Source organism: Nerophis lumbriciformis, linkage group LG16 (genome assembly GCF_033978685.3).
Source record: "Nerophis lumbriciformis linkage group LG16, RoL_Nlum_v2.1, whole genome shotgun sequence".
Lineage (NCBI taxonomy): Eukaryota > Metazoa > Chordata > Actinopteri > Syngnathiformes > Syngnathidae > Nerophis > Nerophis lumbriciformis.
In genome coordinates, this window is record NC_084563.2 from 31,649,599 (window position 1) to 31,670,854 (window position 21,256).

The 21,256-nt window shown below is 40.6% G+C and overlaps 1 protein-coding gene across 1 annotated transcript in view; it reads left to right on the plus strand.

Annotated features, from left to right (window-relative positions):
• The first annotated feature begins 1,499 nt into the window (after positions 1-1,499).
• Positions 1,500-21,256, plus strand: part of ank2a (ankyrin 2a, neuronal) — a 209,135-nt gene continuing 189,378 nt past the window's right edge. The window contains exon 1 of the mRNA XM_061976996.2: positions 1,500-1,869. Coding sequence (XP_061832980.1) covers positions 1,744-1,869 — 126 coding nt within the window. The 5' untranslated portion in view covers positions 1,500-1,743. The remainder of the gene's footprint in view (positions 1,870-21,256) is intronic.

A 21,256-nucleotide genomic window follows, 5' to 3' on the forward strand; every position in this document is an offset into this window, starting at 1 on the left:
AAAGGGTGGAAATAAGGCTCTGGAAAACCAGGAATTCTGGAAAATCCTGGAATTTTTTTAACTTGGAAAAATGATAGTTTGAACTTCCAGAATGGTGGAATGTGTTGAAGGTGGAATGGTTTGGAATAGGTTGAAAAATGTGGAAATTGTGAAAGTTTGAAAAATAGCCAATTCATTTTGAATGGGGAAAAATGTCCCTGAAAACTGAGAATTCAATGGGAATTTTATGGGAAATTAGGGAATTTTTGTGGAAAATGTTAAAAGACTTGAATGTTCTGAATGAGCTGAAATGGTTGGTGTTGGAGTTTTTCAAATCAGTCGAGAAATGTTGAAATAGTAACCTGTTTAATTGAGAAATGGTCTTAGGGAATTCCAGGAATTTCGGCAAAACCGGGAATTTTTCCAGGTCGTTTTTTGTCCTAATTAAGAGGAATGTTTTGATGGTGGGACGGTTCAAGTGGGTTGAAAAATGTGGGAGGAGTAGTCACCAGAAAAAAAGGTTTGAAAGAAAGGCAATTCCTGGAATTATTTTGAACTTGATAGTTTGAATTTCCAGGATGAGTGGAACGTGTTGAAGGTGGACTGGTTTGAATAGGTTTAAAAATGTGAAAATGGTGGAAGTTTGAAAAATGGGCAAATTATTTTGAATTGGGAAAAATGTCCCTGAAAACTGAGAATTAAATGGGAATTTTATGGGAATTTTATGGGAAGTCCGGGAAAAGGGACTTTTTTTGGAAAATGTTAAAATATTTGAATGTTCTGAATGAGCTGAAATGGTTGGTGTAGGAATTTTTTTAATCGGTCGACAAATGTTGAAATAGTAATATTTTTAATTGAGAAATGGTATTTAGGAATTCCAGGAATTTCGGGAAAACTGGGAATTTTTCCAGTTCGATTTTGTCCTAATTAAGAAGAATGTTTTGACGGGGGAACGGTTAGAGTTGGTTGAAAAATGTGGGAGGAGTAGTCGCCAGAAAAAAGTGTTCTGAAAAAAAGTCAATTCCTGGAATTATTCTGAACTTGATAGTTTGAATTTCCAGGATGAGTGGAACGTGTTGAAGGTGGAATGATATGAATAGGTTAAAAAAATGTGGATATGGTGGAAGTTTGAAAAATGGCCAATTCATTTAGAATGGGAAAAATGTCCCGGAAAACCTGGAATTTTGGGAAATCTGGGAATTTTTGGAATTTGTCAAAGGAAATCCCGCGATTCCCGAATAGGCTGAACAGTTTGAAGTTGGAACGCTTGAATCGGGTGAAAAATGTGGAAGGTAGAGTTCGTCAAAATCTGGAGAATAATAATGATAATAACTTTAATAAATAGATTAATTTAATTTTAGTGTAGAAAACCATATCTGTGAATGTTTTGGAGCATTCACACAATAACAGATATGAAATGGAAAGAGAGAGAAAGAGAGAGAGAAATTGGTTGAGTACTTGTTGTTACTGAGTGTCCCTGAACGCACCATCGATCCTGCAGCGTTTCTGGGAAGCGCGTCAGAAGGCGCGTTCACGTCCACGCGCTCCCATCAGGAACACAACACTCGCGTTTGTCCTCCAGCATGAACTCCGCCCGGCTCTGTGGATTCTGAAGCCCGCTCTCACACCCCATCTCGGACCGGCGTCAAGGCTCCTCCACACACCCCCTCGTTCGCCGCCGCGACCACCACCCCGGTTCTACCGCCTCCCTCCAGCCGCAGTCCGCCGGCCCAGCCAGGAGAGGAGGAGGGTGGGGGGGACACCATGTCCAGCAGCCCCGAAGATGCTCTCTCCAGGGGCGGCGGCTCCGACCTCAAACTGGCCTCCTCCAACAACACGTCGCCGGAGGGCACGCAGCCGCCGCAGCTGCACCAGAGCCGGATAAGGCAGGTGGGTGTCTTCCGGTCGCCGGACCTCTAAAACGAGGCTGCGGAAGGCGTTGCCGTCACATCTGCGTAACACACACGCGGTTCCACTTCCGCCATTAATACATAAAAACATCTATTTTTATATATTTTTTTATTTTTTCAATGTACTTTTCATGGTTTCCACTCAACGTGGTGCTATCCACGCAGCAGTTGTCATAGCGGACAAAACAAACAACCCAGGCCCGTTAAAACCCCGAATATCTACGATTTAATCGCACATTTCGTTTCTAAACCGATCATTTATCGTCGTGTATCTTCGGAGGGATATGACTGCAGATGCCGCCCCCCCCCCCCCCCCCCCCCCCCCCCCCCCCCCTTCCCCACTAATGTGATGCCAGTAATGGACACTTGACTCCATCCTTATTACAGGGTGGGGCACCGAGCTGAACTCACTTGCTTCAACGCCATCACGGGACTGAAGTTGAAGCATCAAATATTCATACGGTTTTTCGTACTTGAAAGTACCGAAGGCCGAGCCACAATGGAAAGTGAAGGAAATAATACCCGGAGCATCCTGGGGGTTGCGGGGGGTAACGTCCTGGGTCTGTCATCGACCACCGTCTTTTGCTGTGGTTGTTTAATAATCAGGGGTGTCCAAAGTGCGACCAGGGACCAATTTCGTTAATTAAAAAAAACAAAACTATTACACAAAAACAGTATCATTTTAAACGCGACTCAATAGGTCAAAGTCCCAAGGAGGAGTTCGTTAAAGTACGACCCCTGTTTTTTGCCGAAAAATGTCCGACAATAACCAAGATGGCCAACTTCCTGTTTACGTTTTTTTTTAAGGTGTGGGTTCTTGAGACTTGTGGGTTGGGGTAAAAAAAATGGCGCAAACTATTGAATATGTCCGTTTTTTTCAATGGGGAATTTCCTAGAAATTCTGGAATTTGGGGAAAACCGTGAATGTTTGAAAGTATAGGTAATACCACAATTGTCCTAGATGGTATGAATGGGTTGGTGTTGGAATTCTGTAAAACGGTTGAAAAATGTCGACGTAGCAACAGTTTGAATTTTAATTGGTATTTCAGAATTCCAGGGATAACCCGGAATTTTTACGAGACAAAAAAATTACTTTTGTTGTCCCATCTTAGAGGACTGTTTTGAAGGTGGAATGGTCAAAAACAGTTGAAAAATTTCACCACACCTAGTGTGTGTGTGACTATCAGTGGTACTTTAACTTTAACTGTGAATATGTCTGTTTTTTTCAATGGGGAATTTCCTAGAAATTCGGGAATTTGGGGAATCGTGAATATTTGAAAATATAGGTAATACCACAGTTGTCCTTGATGGTATGAATGGGTTGGTGTTGGAATTTTTCAAAATGGTTGAAAAATGTTGACGTAACAGTTTGAATTTTAATTGGTATTTCGGAATTCCTGGAATTTCAGGGAAAACCCAAAATTTTTACGAGACAAAAAAATTACTTTTGTTGTCCCATCTTAGAGGACTGTTTTGAAGGTGGAATGGTCAAAAACAGTTGAAAAATTTCACCACACCTTGTGTGTGTGTGACTATCAGTGGTACTTTAACTTTAGCTATGGATATGTCTGTTTTTTTCAATGGAGATTTTCCTAGAAATTCGGGAAGAACTGTGAATGTTTGAAAACATAGGTTAATACCACAATTGCCCTAGATGGTATGAATGGGTTGGTGTTGTAATTTTTCGAAATGGTTGAAAAATGTTAACGTAGTAACAGTTTGAATTTTTGGTATTTCAGAATTCCTGGAATTTCAGGCAAAACCCGGAATTTTTTTACGAGACAAAAAAATTAATTTTGTTGTCCCAACTTAGAGGAACGTTTTGAAGGTGGAATGGTCAAAAACGGTTGAAAATTTTCACCACACCTAGTGTGTGTGTGACTATCAGTGGTACATTAACTATGAATATGTCTGTTTTTTTTTAAATGGGGAATTTCCTAGAAATTCGGGAATTTGGGGAAAACTGTGAATGTTTGAAAATATAGGTAATACCACAGTTGTCCTGGATGGTATGAATGGGTTGGTGTTGGAATTTTGCGAAACGGTTGAAAAATGTTGACCTAGTAACAGTTTGAATTTTAATTGGTATTTCGGAATTCCTGGAATTTCAGGGAAAACCCGGAATTTTTACGAGACAAAAAAATGTATTTTGTTGTTCCAACTTAGAGAAATGTTTTAAAGGTGGAATAGTCAAAAATGGTTGAAAAAATTCACCACACCTAGTGTGTGTGTGACTATCAGTGGTACTTTAACTATGAATGTCTGTTTTTTTAAATGGGGAATTTCCTAGAAATTCTGGAATTTGGGGAAAACCGTGAATGTTTGAAAATATAGGTTAATACCACAATTGTCCTAAATGGTACGAATGGGTTGGTGTTGGAATTTTTCGAAATGGTTGAAAAATGTTGACGTAGTAACAGTTTAAATTTTTGGTATTTCAGAATTCCTGGAATTTCAGGGAACACCCGGAATTTTTACGAGACAAAAAAATTAATTTTGTTGTCCCAACTTAGAGGAACGTTTTGAAGGTGGAATGGTCAAAAACGGTTGAAAAATTTCACCACACCTAGTGAGTGTGTGACTATCAGTGGTACTTTATCTTTTACTTTAACTATGAATATGTCCGTTTTTTTCAATGGAGATTTTCCTAGAAATTCGGGAAAAACCGTGAATGTTTGAAAATATAGGTAATACCACAATTGTCCTAGATGATATGAATGGGTTGGCATTGGAATTTTCGAAATGGTTGAAAAATGTTGACGTAGTAACAGTTTGAATTTTTGGTATTACGGAATTCCTGGAATTTCAGGAAAACCCGGAATTTTTCCGAGACAAAAAAATTACTTTTGTTATCCCATCTTAGAGGAATGTTTTGAAGGTGGAATGGTCAAAAACAGTTGAAAAATGTTCACCACACCCAGTGTGTGTGTGACTATCAGTGGTACTTTAACTTTAGCTATGGATATGTCTGTTTTTTTCAATGGGGAATTTCCTAGAAATTCTGGAATTTGGGGAAAACCGTGAATGTTTGAAAATATAGGTTAATACCACAATTGTCCTAGATGGTACGAATGGGTTGGTGTTGTAATTTTTCGAAATGGTTGAAAAATGTTGACGTAGTAACAGTTTGAATTTTTGGTATTTCAGAATTCCTGGAATTTCAGGCAAAACCCGGAATTTTTACGAGACAAAAAAATTATTTTTTTTGTCCCAACTTAGAGGAACGTTTTGAAGGTGGAATGGTTAAAAAACGGTTGAAAAATGTCACCACACCTAGTGAGTGTGTGACTATCAGTGGTACTTTATCTTTTACTTTAACTATGAATATGTCCGTTTTTTTTCAGTGGAGATTTTCCTAGAAATCCGGGAAAAAACGTGAATGTTTGAAAATATAGGTAATACCACAATTGTCCTAGATGATATGAATGGGTTGGCATTGGAATTTTTCGAAATGTTTGAAAAATGTTGACGTAGTAACAGTTTGAATTTTTGGTATTTCGGAATTCCTGGAATTTCAGGGAAATCCCGGAATTTTTCCGAGACAAAAAAATTACTTTTGTTATCCCATCTTAGAGGAATGTTTTGAAGGTGGAATGGTCAAAAACAGTTGAAAAATTTCACCACACCTAGTGTGTGTGTGACTATCAGTGGTACTTTAACTTTAGCTATGGATATGTCTGTCTTTTTCAATGGGGAATTTCCTAGAAATTCTGGAATTTGGGGAAAACCGTGAATGTTTGAAAATATAGGTTAATACCACAATTGTCCTAGATGGTACGAATGGGTTGGTGTTGTAATTTTTCGAAATGGTTGAAAAATGTTGACGTAGTAACAGTTTGAATTTTTGGTATTTCAGAATTCCTGGAATCTCAGGGAAAACCCGGAATTTTTACGAGACAAAAAAATTAATTTTGTTGTCCCAACTTAGAGGAACGTTTTGAAGGTGGAATGGTCAAAAACGGTTGAAAAATTTCACCACACCTAGTGAGTGTGTGACTATCAGTGGTACTTTATCTTTTACTTTAACTATGAATATGTCCGTTTTTTTCAATGGAGATTTTCCTAGAAATTCGGGAAAAACCGTGAATGTTTGAAAATATAGGTAATACCACAATTGTCCTAGATGATATGAATGGGTTGGCATTGGAATTTTCGAAATGGTTGAAAAATGTTGACGTAGTAACAGTTTGAATTTTTGGTATTACGGAATTCCTGGAATTTCAGGAAAACCCGGAATTTTTCCGAGACAAAAAAATTACTTTTGTTACCCCATCTTAGAGGAATGTTTTGAAGGTGGAATGGTCAAAAACAGTTGAAAAATGTTCACCACACCCAGTGTGTGTGTGACTATCAGTGGTACTTTAACTTTAGCTATGGATATGTCTGTTTTTTTCAATGGGGAATTTCCTAGAAATTCTGGAATTTGGGGAAAACCGTGAATGTTTGAAAATATAGGTTAATACCACAATTGTCCTAGATGGTACGAATGGGTTGGTGTTGTAATTTTTCGAAATGGTTGAAAAATGTTGACGTAGTAACAGTTTGAATTTTTGGTATTTCAGAATTCCTGGAATTTCAGGCAAAACCCGGAATTTTTACGAGACAAAAAAATTATTTTTTTTGTCCCAACTTAGAGGAACGTTTTGAAGGTGGAATGGTTAAAAAACGGTTGAAAAATGTCACCACACCTAGTGAGTGTGTGACTATCAGTGGTACTTTATCTTTTACTTTAACTATGAATATGTCCGTTTTTTTTCAGTGGAGATTTTCCTAGAAATCCGGGAAAAAACGTGAATGTTTGAAAATATAGGTAATACCACAATTGTCCTAGATGATATGAATGGGTTGGCATTGGAATTTTTCGAAATGTTTGAAAAATGTTGACGTAGTAACAGTTTGAATTTTTGGTATTTCGGAATTCCTGGAATTTCAGGGAAATCCCGGAATTTTTCCGAGACAAAAAAATTACTTTTGTTATCCCATCTTAGAGGAATGTTTTGAAGGTGGAATGGTCAAAAACAGTTGAAAAATTTCACCACACCTAGTGTGTGTGTGACTATCAGTGGTACTTTAACTTTAGCTATGGATATGTCTGTCTTTTTCAATGGGGAATTTCCTAGAAATTCTGGAATTTGAGGAAAACCGTGAATGTTTGAAAATATAGGTTAATACCACAATTGTCCTAGATGGTACGAATGGGTTGGTGTTGTAATTTTTCGAAATGGTTGAAAAATGTTGACGTAGTAACAGTTTGAATTTTTGGTATTTCAGAATTCCTGGAATCTCAGGGAAAACCCGGAATTTTTACGAGACAAAAAAATTAATTTTGTTGTCCCAACTTAGAGGAACGTTTTGAAGGTGGAATGGTCAAAAATGGTTGAAAAATTTCACCACACCTAGTGAGTGTGTGACTATCAGTGGTACTTTATCTTTTACTTTAACTATGAATATGTCAGTTTTTTTCAATGGAGATTTTCCTAGAAATTCGGGAAAAACCGTGAATGTTTGAAAATATAGGTAATACCACAGTTGTCCTACATGATATGAATGGGTTGGCATTGGAATTTTTCGAAATGGTTGAAAAATGTTGACGTAGTAACAGTTTGAATTTTTGGTATTTCGGAATTCCTGGAATTTCAGGAAAAACCCGGAATTTTTCTGAGACAAAAAAATTACTTTTGTTATCCCATCTTAGAGGAATGTTTTGAAGGTGGAATGGTAAAAAACAGTTGAAAAATTTCACCACACTTAGTGTGTGTGTGACTAACAGTGGTACTTTAATTTTAACTTTAACTATGAATATGTCCGTTTTTTTCAATGGGGAATTTCCTAGAAATTCGGAAATTTGGGGAAAACCGTGAATGTTTGAAATTATAGGTAATACCACAGTTGTCCTAGATGGTATGAATGGGTTTGGCGTTGGAATTTTTCTAAATGGTTGAAAAATGTTGACATAGTAATAGTTTGAAATTTAATTGGTATTTCAGAATTCCTGGAATTTCAGGAAAACCCTGAATTTTATGAGAAAAAAAAAGTGCTTTTGTTGTCCCAACTTAGAGGAATGTTTTGAAGGTGGAATGGTCAAAAACGGTTGAAAAATGTGGACTGTGAAAACCTTCCAGGAAGAAGTGAAAATAGGGCATTGGAAAACAGGGAATTCTGGGAATTCCTGGTATTTTTTTTGAACTCGGAAAATAATAGTTTGATTGTCCAATGGTAGTGGAGTGTGTGGATGGTGGAAAGGTTTTAATCGGGTAAGAAATGTGGGAATTGTGCAAGTTCGAAAAATGTCCCATTCATTTTCAATGGGAAAAAATACTCGTAAAACCAGGAATTCTGGGTAATCTGTGATATTTTTTTAAAATGTTTTTTGGGAGCTCAAGATTCCCGGTCGAGCCGAACGTTTTGATACTCGAACGGTTCCGATCGGATAAAAACTGTGGACTGTGGAGCGCGCCAAATTTTTGCGGCAGAAAAATAATAAATAGATGATTTTTGGTGTAGAACCTTATATGTGTGAATGTTGGACTAATTTTGGCGGTCCTTGAACTCACCATAGTCGTGTGGACTGTGACGCAACAGTTTGTTTACATGTACAACTTTCTCCGACACTGCCACAGAAAGACGTGTTTTATGCCACTCCTTCTTTGTCTCATTTTGTCCACCAAATGTTTTATGCTGTGCGTGAATGCACAAAGGTGAGCTTTGTTGATGCTATTGACTTGTGTGGAGTGCTAATCTGGCATGTTTGGTCACTGCATGACTACAAGCTAATCCATGCTAACATGCTATTTAGGCGAGCTGTATGTACTTATTGCATCATTCTGCCTCGTGTGTAGGTATATTTAAACTCATTTAATTTCTTTTAAACTCATTTTATTTCCCCCCCCCCGTGCGTCGGTTGATGTGGGCGGGGTTTGGTAGCGGGGTGTATAATGTAGCCCGGAAGAGTCAGGGCTGCATGATATTCTGGGTATTTGTTCTGTTGTGTTTATGTTGTGTTAAGGTGCAGATGTTCTCCCGAAATGTGTTTGTCATTCTTGTTTGGTGTGGGTTCACAGTTTGGCGCATTATTAGTAAGAGTGTTAAAGTTTATACCGCCACCGTCAGTGTAACCTGTGTGGTTGTTGACTAAGTATGCCTTGCTGTCATTAACGTGAGCAAGCAGAAGTCCCATACCAGTAAGGCTGTGCCGGCACGATGGTTGTAGTGGACGCTAAATGCTGTACCATCACGGCACGTTCGAGAGAATAGTTGCCTTGAATTTCGTAGTATGCTGAAACATTGGTAGGTTGACAAGTATGACGCTGTCAAGCGCCATTCATACAAAGCTCGAAACCCTTGGTTTATACATAGCACAAAGCAAAAATAAAACGTTGTATGCAGTGTCATTTAATTTTAAATTTTAAAAGAATTTTATGGCTCCCATTGATTTCTTTGATTTGTGAAACTGGTCAAAATGGCTCTTTGACTGGTAAAGGTTGCCGACCCCTGTCCTAGATGATATGAATGGCTTGGTGTTGGAATTTTTCAAAACGGTTGAAAAATGTTGACGTAGTAACAGTTTGAATTTTAATTGGTGTTTCGGAATTTCAGGAAAACCCTGAATTTTTACAAAAAAAACAACATAAGAGGAATGTTTTGAAAGTGGAATGGTAAAAAATGGTTGAAAAATGTGGACTGTGAAAATGGCGGCTTGTAGTCTAGTACACAGATAGATAGATAGTACTTTATTGATTCCTTCAGGAGAGTTCCCTCAGGAAAATTAAAATATAGTATAGTATATAAACGTACAACAATACAAAAACTAATCACAAGTGCCAATAACTGATATTATGTAAGTCTGTATTATTGTTTACATTCAGAGCAGCCATCTTTGGAACCAACTTCAGGTTGGTGAGAATGTTCCGACTCTCCGAGTAGGGTAATCCGACCTCGGGCGGCGTTCCAGTTTACACTTTCCATTAGGAACGTGAAAATTCCGACTTCCCGGTACAAATGGAACGCAGCATTAATCCTTGATCCGTAGGGATTTGTGGACTTGTGGGGTTCAAAACTGAAGACATGATAGACTAAGAAGGGCCTTCAGCAAAGTGTTAGAAGAATTGTCCAAAAGGCCTTGATCCGATGAGCAATTATGATGTGGGAGGGATTTAGTGGTTTAATCTGACGCCTAATTGAATAATTCATAGATTGGGAGGTTTGTCACCAGGCTTTTTGCCCTAAAGCGTATCTGCTGTCTGATAATTGGTACTCACACGTCTGTTATTGTCGAGGATGCATGGACTAAGATGTGTTCTAACTAGACAACATGACCTACCCTATTTTCCGGACTACAGATCGCACCGGTATATAAACTGCACCCACTTAATGGGGTAAAAAAATTGTTTTTCCATATATTAGCCGCACCGAACTTGATGGCCGCAGATGTATACGTTGTGAAATGTTTATTTACATACCTTAATTGTTTACAAACGGTGTCTGTAACACGGCAGTAAGACGGCTGACCAAACAAAACAGAAGCTAAGGTAAAGTAACTAACACGGACACTCGTAAACGTGTTAGCATAGTAGCTAATGCTAACGGCGCTAGCTTCATCACATCATGATAGCAGTTACAAATATGCGTAAAAACACTCCTACAGACATCAAACATGGGACGGTTTAGTAAGTAAGAATTGTTTCAGGGTAATTGTAAAACGTCCAAATGTTGCTTGGAGTGATGAATGAAGAACCCATGCGAGTAGGAACGCTATGGATGTCTCGAAGACGGAACGGCATTTCTACTTCCGGTTGAAAGCTCAGTCTAAGCAGAGGTGCACCGCAGCGCTTGCAGTAAGCGAACTTGTCCAAAAGATGGCGCCATAGCACAAACAACAACACAACTATGCAGTGTATTTACTAGTTAAAAAAACCAAAAAAAAAACGATTAGCTTTATCGGCGTCCGCAAAGAAAAATCCATTAATTAGCCACAAGGTTTTATAGGCCGCAGGGTTCAAAGTGTAGGAATTATATATATTACTTATATACAGTATATTACTTATATATATTACGGTATTTCATTCTTCCTCGGAACCTTCTGATCCCACATTTAACAGCCCTTCCTGTCTAATACTTTCATCCACCATTCCTTCCTCTCACAGCCTTAAAAATGTGTTAGGGTTAGAGGATTAGGTTTTGGGTTAGGGTTATTCATCCGTCATTTCCCCCTTGGGTTAGGGTTAGAGGGTTAGGTTTGGGTTAGGGTTATTTATCTGTCATTTCCCCTTTGGGGTAGGGGTAGGGTTAGGGTTATTTATCCGTCATTTCCCCCTTTCATTAGGGTTAGAAGGTTAGGTTCGGGTTAGGGTTAGGGTTATTTATCCGTCATTTCCCCTTTGGGTTAGGGTTAGAGTGTTAGGTTTAGGTTAGGGTTATTTATCCGTCATTTCCCCTTTGGGTTAGGGTTAGAGTGTAAGGTTTGGGTTAGGGTTATTTATCCGTCATTTCTCCTTTGGGTTAAGATTAGAGTTAGAGGGCTAGGTTTGGGTTAAGGTTATTTATCAGTAATTTCCCTTTTGGGTTAGGTTTAGGGTTAGAGGGTTAGGTTGAGGTTTGGGTTATTTATCTGTCATTTCCCCCTTGGGTTAGGGTTAGAAGGTTAGGTTTGGGTTAGGGTTAGGGTTATTTATCCGTCATTTCCCCCTTGGGTTAGGGTTAGGTTTGGGTTATTTATCCGTCATTTCCCTCTTGGGTTGGGGTTAGAAGGCTAGGTTAGGGCTAGGGTTATTTATCCGTCATTTCTCCTTTGGGTTAAGGTTAGAGTTAGAGGGCTAGGTTTGGATTAAGGCTATTTATCTGTCCTTTCCCCCTTGGGTTAGGGTTAGAGGGTTAGGTTTAGGTTTGGGTTATTTATACGTCATTTCCCCCTTGGGTTAGGGTTAGAAGGTTAGGTTTGGGTTAGGGTTAGGGTTGTTTATCAGTCATTTCTCCCTTGGGTTATGGTTAGGGTTAGAAAGTTAGGTTTTGGTTCGGGTTATTTATCCATCATTTCCCCTTTGGGTTAGGGTTAGAAGGTTAGATTAGGGTTAGAAGGTTAGATTAGGGTTAAGGTTATTTATCCGTCATTTCCCCTTTGGGTTAGGGTTAGGGTTATTTATCCGTCATTTCCCCCTTGGGTTGGGGTTAGAAGGCTAGGTTAGGGTTAGGGTTATTTATCCGTCATTTCTCCTTTGGGTTAAGGTTAGAGTTAGAGGGCTAGGTTTGGGTTAAGGCTATTTATCCGTCATTTCCCCCTTGGGTTAGGGTTAGAGGGTTAGGTTTAGGTTTGGGTTATTTATACGTCATTTCCCCCTTGGGTTAGAAGGTTAGGTTTGGGTTAGGGTTATTTATCCGTCATTTCCCCCTTGGGTTATGGTTAGGTTTGGTGTTGGGGTTAGGGTTAGGGTTATTTATCCGTCATTTCCCCCATGGGTTATGGTTAGTGTTTGAGGGTTAGGTTTGGGTTAGGGTTATTTATCCGTCATTTCCCCTTTGGGGTAGGGGTAGGGTTAGGGTTAGAGGGTTAGGTTTGGGTAAGGGTTATTTATCCGTCATTTCCCCCTTTTGTTAGGGTTAGAAGGTTAGGTTCGGGTTAGGGTTATTTATCCGTCATTCCCCCTTTGGGTTAGGGTTAGAGTGTTAGGTGTAGGTTAGGGTTATTTATCCGTCATTTCCCCTTTGGGTTAGGGTTAGAGTGTAAGGTTTGGGTTAGGGTTATTTTTGCGTCATTTCCCCCTTGGGTTAGGGTTAGAAGGTTAGATTAGGGTTAAGGTTATTTATCCGTCATTTCCCCTTTGGGTTAGGGTTAGGTTTGGGTTAGGGTTATTTATCCGTCATTTCCCCCTTGGGTTGGGGTTAGAAGGCTAGGTTTAGGTTTGGGTTATTTATACGTCATTTCCCCCTTGGGTTAGGGTTAGAAGGTTAGGTTTAGGTTTGGGTTATTTATACGTCATTTCCCCCTTGGGTTAGGGTTAGAAGGTTAGGTTTGGGTTAGGGTTAGGGTTATTTATCAGTCATTTCTCCCTTGGTTTATGGTTAGGGTTAGAAAGTTAGGTTTTGGTTCGGGTTATTTATCCGTCATTTTCCCCATGGGTTATGGTTAGTGTTTGAGGGTTAGGTTTGGGTTAGGGTTATTTATCCGTCATTTCCCCTTTGGATTAGGGTTATTTATCTGTAATTTCCCCCTTTGGTTAGGGTTAGAAGGTTAGGTTTGAGTTAGGGTGAGGGTTATTTATCCGTCATTTCTCCTTTGGGTTAAGGTTAGAGTTAGAGGGCTAGGTTTGGGTTAAGGTTATTTATCCGTAATTTCCCTTTTGGGTTAGGTTTAGGGTTAGAGGGTTAGGTTGAGGTTTGGGTTATTTATCTGTCATTTCCCCCTTGGGTTAGGGTTAGAAGGTTAGGTTTGGGTTAGGGTTATTTATCCGTCATTTCCCCCTTGGGTTATGGTTGGGGTTAGAAAGTTAGGTTTGGGTTAGGGTTATTTATCCGTCATTTCCCCCATGGGTTATGGTTAGTGTTAGAGGGTTAGGTTTGGGTTAGGGTTATTTATCTGTCATTTCCCCCTTGACGTTGGTTGCCCTTCATCCCTACTCATCCCTATGCCCCCCGCTGTGCCCAAGGGGTCCGACTAGACGTTTTTATCTCCTTTTACCCCTGACCTCTGCACCCGTTAGTCTTGCCAAGGCAGTGGGATTGTGCAGGAAAGGAGTCATCCATTAGCTACAACCGCATGGCGGTCTTCCATCGCATGAACCCAAACAGGCAACTTGTGGTTTCTCATACTGTCCATGTAGTCTTATGGTACTCATACAGTATGTACACATTATTTACAGGAGCTGTAACGTAACCACGGAACTACACCGACTCTTTGCCGCCACTAATGTGATTAAGATGCACGTAAAATGGAGCTTTTATACGAGGCTTCGTATTCCTGTAAAAAAAATAGGGCTGTCAAGTGATTAATCACACTTTTGAACTGTGATTAATCATGATTAATTGAATCGATTAAGAATAGTTACAAATAAGAATCGCAATTAATTTGAAAACTTGTATTAAATACAGTTAAAATAGTTACATTACACTGGTATTTAAATGTTAAATTGTTTTCTAAATAAAAATAAAGCCAATTACTATATTGGTGGGCAATTTAGTAAAGTACTATACACCAAAAAAACCTTACTTTCCATTAGGACTAGGGTTGCACGGTATACTGGTACTAGTATAGTTTCGTGGTACTAATGAATCAAAGAAGGTTCTATAAGAAAAGTGAAAAGTACCTTTCCCCATTTTTGTTAATGTCATGACATTGGTGGTTTTTCGAGCAGAGGAGCATGTTCGGCAGCGCACACACACAGAGTACTTACAAGCAGACACAGTGTGTAGACAGAAAAGGGAGAATGGACACGTTTTGGCTTAAAAAGTAAAGATAAAGGTGAAGTTTTAACACTGAAAGGTGCTTAAAACATGGCTAGCTAGATAGCGGCTAACGTCCATCCGCAGTCTGCAGTGTTTTAGCTACTAAATCACTAATCTTTGTCTCCATGGTGACAAATAAAGTATTGTTATCACTGCAGGACGAGGAATAGCTAAACATGCTTCACTACACACCGTAGGAGGATACTATAGCTGACCGCTAACAGCAAGCTAGCACCCCTGAATGTAAACAAATGCAATCGGTGGATCTACACCTGACATCACTGTAATGATACCAAGTGCAATAGTGTATATAGGCCATACTACTATGATTATATTGATATTTTTTTTCGTCACAAAATATTTTTCTTTAAAAAAAAAAAATCATATTATGTTTATAAAGTCAGGGAATACGTCCCTGGACACATGAGGACTTTGAATATGACCAATGTATGATCCTGTAACTACTTGGTATCGTATCGATACCTACATGTGTGGTATCATCCAAAACTAATGTAAAGTATCAAACAAGAGAATAATAATTGAAGTGTAGATAGAACATGTTGAAATGGCAAATAAGCAGATATTAACAGTAAAGGAACAAGTAGATTAATAATAATTTTTTTACAGTTTGTCCTTTATAATTTAGACAAAATAATAGAACGATATGTTAACAGACTAATTAGGAGCCTTTGTTTGTTTACTTCCTACTAAAAGATAAGTTGTTTAGTATGTTCACTATTTTATTTAAGGACTAAATTGCAATAATAAACATATGTTTCATGTACCCTAAGATTTTTTGTTCAAATAAAGACAATAATGACATTTTTTTGTGGTCCCCTTTAATTATAAAAGTATCAAAGTATCGTTATACATTTTGGTACCGAGACAACCTTAATTACGACGATACCAGTGTTTTTCAACCTTTTTTTGAGCCAAGGCACATTTTTCGTGTTGAAAAAATGCGGAGGCACACCACCAGCAGAAATCATTAAAAAACTAAACTCAGTTGACAGTAAAAAGTCGCAATTGTTGGATATGACTTTAAAGCATAACCAAGCATGCATCAATATAGCTCTTGTCTCAAAGTAGGTGTACTGTCACCACCTGTCACATCACACCCTAACTTATTTGGACTTTTTTGCTGTTTTCCTGTGTGTAGTGTTTTAGTTCTTGTCTTGCGCTCCTATTTTGGTGGCTTTTCCTCTTTTTTCTGTATTTTCCTGGAGCAGTTTCATGTCTTCCTTTGAGCGATATTTCCCGCATCTACTTTGCTTTAGCAATCAAGAATATTTCAGTTGTTTTTATCCTTCTTTGTGGGAACATTGTTGATTGTCATGTCATGTTCGGGTGTACATTGTGGACGCCGTCTTTGCTCCACAGTAAGTCTTTGCTGTCGTCTAGCATTCTGTTTTTGTTTACTTTGTAGCCAGTTCAGTTTTAGTTTGGTTCTGCATAGCCTTCCCTAAGCTTCAATGCCTTTTCTTAGGGGCACTCACCTTTTGTTTATTTTTGGTTTAAGCATTAGATACCTTTTTACCTGCACCCTGCCTCCCGCTGTTTCTGACATCTACAAAGCAATTAGCTACCTGCTGCCACCTACTGATATGGAAGAGTTTTTGATTGATTGATTGATTGAAACTTTTATTAGTAGATTGCACAGTACAGTACATATTCCGTACAATTGACCACTAAATAGTAACACCCGAATACGTTTTTCAACTACAAGTACACCTACAATTACACAGTTACTCTGCTGAGCTCTAGACAGCACCGACACAACAACAACACATCATTTGCAGACTATAATTACTGGTTTGCAAAAAATATTTTTAACCCAAACAGGTGAAATTACATAATACTTCGAAGACCTCCTCAATCCCACCAACATGTCTTCCTATGAGGAAGCAGTGCCTGGGGAGTCTGTGGTGGGCTCTCCTATTTCTGGGGCTGAGGTTGCTGAGGTAGTTAAAAAGCTCCTCGGTGGCAAGGCCCCGGGGGTAGATGAGATCCGCCCGGAGTTCCTTAAGGCTCTGGATGCTGTGGGGCTGTCTTGGTTGACAAGACTCTGCAGCATCGCGTGGACATAGGGGGCGGTACCACTGGATTGGCAGACCGGGGTGGTGGTTCCTCTCTTTAAGAAGGGGAACCGGAGGGTGTGTTCTAACTATCGTGGGATCACACTCCTCAGCCTTCCCGGTAAGGTCTATTCAGGTGTACTGGAGAGGAGGCTACGCCGGATAGTCGAACCTCGGATTCAGGAGGAACAGTGTGGTTTTCGTCCTGGTCGTGGAACTGTGGACCAGCTCTATACTCTCGGCAGGGTCCTTGAGGGTGCATGGGAGTTTGCCCAACCAGTCTACATGTGTTTTGTGGACTTGGAGAAGGCATTGGACCGTGTCCCTCGGGAAGTCCTGTGGGGAGTGCTCAGAGAGTAAGGGGTATCGGACTGTCTGATTGTGGCAGTCCGCTCCCTGTACGATCAGTGCCAGAGCTTGGTCCGCATTGCCGGTAGTAAGTCGGACACGTTTCCAGTGAGGGTTGGACTCCGCCGAGGCTGCCCTTTGTCACCCATTCTGTTCATAACTTTTATGGACAGAATTTCTAGGCGCAGTCAAGGCGTTGAGGGATCTGGTTTGGTGGCTGCAGGATTAGGTCTCTGTTTTTTGCAGATGATGTGGTCCTGATGGCTTCATCTTGCCAGGATCTTCAGCTCTCACTGGATCGGTTCGCAGCCGAGTGTGAAGCGACTGGGATGCGAATCAGCACCTCCAAGTCCGAGTCCATGGTTCTCGCCCGGAAAAGGGTGGAGTGCCATCTCCAAGTTGGGGAGGAGATCTTGCCCCAAGTGGAGGAGTTCAAGTACCTCGGAGTCTTGTTCACGAGTGAGGGAAGAGTGGATCGTGAGATCGACAGGCGGATCGGTGCGGCGTCTTCAGTAATGCGGACGCTGTATCGATCCGTTGTGGTGAAGAAGGAGCTGAGCCGGAAGGCAAAGCTCTCAATTTACCGGTCGATCTACGTTCCCATCCTCACCTATGGTCATGAGCTTTGGGTTATGACCGAAAGGACAAGATCACAGGTACAAGCGGCCGAAATAAGTTTCCTCCGCCGGGTGGCGGGGCTCTCCCTTAGAGATAGGGTGAGAAGCTCTGTCATCCGGGAGGAGCTCAAAGTAAAGCCGCTGCTCCTCCACATGGAGAGGAGCCAGATGAGGTGGTTCGGGCATCTGGTCAGGATGCCACCCGAACGCCTCCCTAGGGAGGTGTTTAGGGCACGTCCGACCGGTAGGAGGCCACGGGGAAGACCCAGGACACGTTGGGAAGACTATGTCTCCCGGCTGGCCTGGGAACGCCTCGGGGTCCCACAGGAAGAGCTGGACAAAGTGGCTGGGGAGAGGGAAGTCTGGGTTTCCCTGCTTAGGCTGCTGCCCCCGCGACCCGACCTCGGATAAGCGGAAGAAGATGGATGGATGGATGGATGCATAATCTCCCATGGCACACCAGACTGTATCTCACGGCACACAGTGGTTGAAAAACACTGGACTATACAATTTTTCATTCCTTTGGAAAAAATTTGCAGTTTATTAAAACAATTTTAACTAGAAAATACACTTCTTGAATTTATATACTAAAAGTAAAGTTATAAGAGTTGATTTGTGGGGTGACCGAATGAGTTATTGTTAATCGGTCTTCTAAAAGAAAAAAATATAAATAAGATATTGTGCAATATGAGAAACGTGATACTATTCCTTTTTGGAGTCCAGAATCCATACGATGCATCTGCCCTTCGGTCTATATCTCGGTCCGAATGTCCTCATGTCACTCTAGTCTACTTGGCTGCTGTGGTCCTTGATGACTACTGGAACTGCGGTGGCCTAGTTCTATCCCGTGTCATCCTCCTTTCATGAATATTTGCAAAGATGGCAGTCATAAATCATCGTCAGGATTGATTTTTCTTGCGTTATGTTGTGTTTTCAGCTCCAGACCAAGTAAAACCTGGTGACAGTAGGAAACAACAGAGAGTCATTTTCCATAGAGGGCACTTGTTTTCGCATTTAGACGTTAATTATTCATCACGGCTTTCTCGCCGTGTTTCATTCTGGACGCGAGCAGAAAGACGCAGAGGCCCGGCTGGTGATCAATGGACTTCTCAGAAGCTTCCCGGCCCAGCTCTTCACGTGACCAGCTCAAAGCGGATCTACTGGGAAGATGAATCCTCATTAGGTGTTTTAGTGTCTGTTTATCCCGCTAAGTGAGTGCGAGGGCATCATGACTGTTGTTGGGTCACATGCTGCACTCTTCCGGATGCATCCAACCATGAGCTGGAATCAGGTTCTGCCTCAGTACACTTGGCAAGGTGACGCCAGATGAGGTCAGCATTCAGATGGGACTACGCAGATTTAGACCGGTTATTTCCCAATACAACAAGATCCTTCTCTTCCAAGAGAAAAATACAGTATTTGGCCACCTGCCTTGACTCACATATGAACTTGAAGTGCCATCCCATTCCTAACCCATAGGGTTCAATATGATGTTGCAGCTATTACAGCTTCAACTCTTCTGGGAAGGCTGTCCACAAGGTGTGTTTATAGGAATTTTCTACCATTCTTCCAAAAGTGCATTGGTGTTGGTGGAGAAGGCCTGGCTCTCAGTCTCCGTTCTAATTCATCCCAAAGGTGTTCTGTCGGGTTCAGGTCAGGACTCTGTGCAGGCCAGTCAAGTTCATCCACACCAGACTCTGTCATCCATGTCTTTATGGACCTTGCTTTGTGCACTGGTGCACAGTCATGTTGGAAGAGCAAGGGAACCCGCTCCAAACTGTTCGCACAAGGTTGGAATTGCGTGGAATTGTCCAAAATGTTTTGGTATCCTGGAGCATTCAAAGTTCCTTTCACTGGAACTAACAACTCCTGAAAAACAACCCCACACCATAATTCCTCCTCCACCAAATTTCTACACTCGGCACAATGCAGTCCGAAATGTAGCGTTCAACTGGCAACCTCCAAACCCAGACTGGTCCATCAGATTGCCAGATGGAAAAGTGTGATTCATCAGTCAAGAGAAGGCGTCTCCCTTGCTCTAGAGCAGTGTTTTTCAACCTTTTTTCAGCCAAGGCACATTTTTTGCGTTGAAAAAATGCGGAGGCACACCACCAGCGGGAATCATTAAAAAACAAAAAACAGTTGACAGTGAAAAGTCGTTGTCGCAATTGTTGGATATAACTTTAAAGCATAACCAAGCATGCATCACTATAGCTCTTGTCTCAAAGTAGGTGTACTGTCACAACCTGTCACATCACACTTTTTCAGGTTTTTGCTGTTTTCCTGTGCGTAGTGTTTTAGTTCTTGTCTTGAGCTCCTATTTTGGTGGCTTTTTCTCTTTTTTTTTGGTATTTTCCTGTAGCAGTTTCATGTCTTCCTTTAAGCGATATTTCCCGCATCTACTTTGTTTTAGCAATCAAGAATATTACAGTTGTTTGTATCCCTTTTTGAGAGGACATTGTTGATTGTCATGTCATGTTCGGATGTACATTGCCTTTGCTCCACAGTAAGTCTTTGCTGTCATCCAGCATTCTGTTTTTGTTTACTTTGTAGCCAGTTCAGTGCATAGCCTTCCCTACGCTTTAATGCCTTTTTTTAGGGGCACTCACCTTTTGTTTATATAGACAGCACAGACACTCAACAACAACACATCATTTGCAGACTATAATTACTGGTTTGCAAAAAAGATTTTTAACCCAAATAGGTGAAATTAGATAATCTCCCACGGCACACCAGACTGTATCTCACAGCACACTAGTGTGCCGCGGCACAGTGGTTGAAAAACACTGCTCTAGAGTCCAGTGGCGACGTGCTTTGCACCACTGCATCCCACGCTTTGCATTGGACTTGGTGACGTATGGCTTAGATGCAGCTGCTCGGCCATGGAAACCCATTCCATGACGCTCTCCGCGTGCTGTACGTGGGCTAATTGGAAGGTCACATGAAGTTTGGAGCTCTGTAGCAACTGACTGTGCAGAAAGTCTTTGCACTATGCCAGGGGTCGGCAACCCAAAATGTTGAAAGAGCCATATTGGACCAAAAATACAAAAACAAATCTGTCTAGAGCCGCAAAAAATTAAAAGCCATATTACATAGAGATAGTGTGTCATGAGATATAAATTGAATTAAGAGGACTTAAAAGAAACTAAATGACCTCAAATATAGCTACAAATGAGGCATAATGATGCAATATGTACATATAGCTTGCCTAAATAGCATGTTAGCATCAATTAGCTTGCAGTCATGCAGTGACCAAATATGTCTGATTAGCACTCCACACAGGTCAGTAACATCAACAAAACTCACCTTTGTGCATTCATGCACAACCTTAAAAGTTTGGTGGACAAAATGAGACAGAAAAATAAGTGGCATAAAACACGTCCTAGAAAGTCGGAGAAAGTTATACATGTAAACAAACTACGGTGAGTTCAAGGACCACCATAATTAGTAGGACAAAACGGCGCTCGCCAAATACTCGAATCAGTGAAGCATGTTTAATACAAACAGTGTGCTTTATAACAATTAGGGAGGTTTGTGTCATGTTTGTCCTCCTACAGAAACCATATTAACACAATATATATATATTTTTCCCCTCATCTTTTTCCATTTTTCATACATTTTTGAAAAAGCTCCAGAGAGCCACTAGGGCGGCGCTAAAGAATGCGGCTCTAGAGCCGCGGGTTGCCGACCCCTGCACTATGCTGACTAGGGATGTCCGATAATGGCTTTTTGCCGATATCTGATATTCCGATATTGTCCAACTCTTTAATTACCGATACCGATATCAACCGATATATGCAGTCGTGGAATTAACACATTATTATGCCTAATTTGGACAACCAGGTATGGTGAAGATAAGGTACTTTTTAAAAAAATTAATAAAATAAGATAA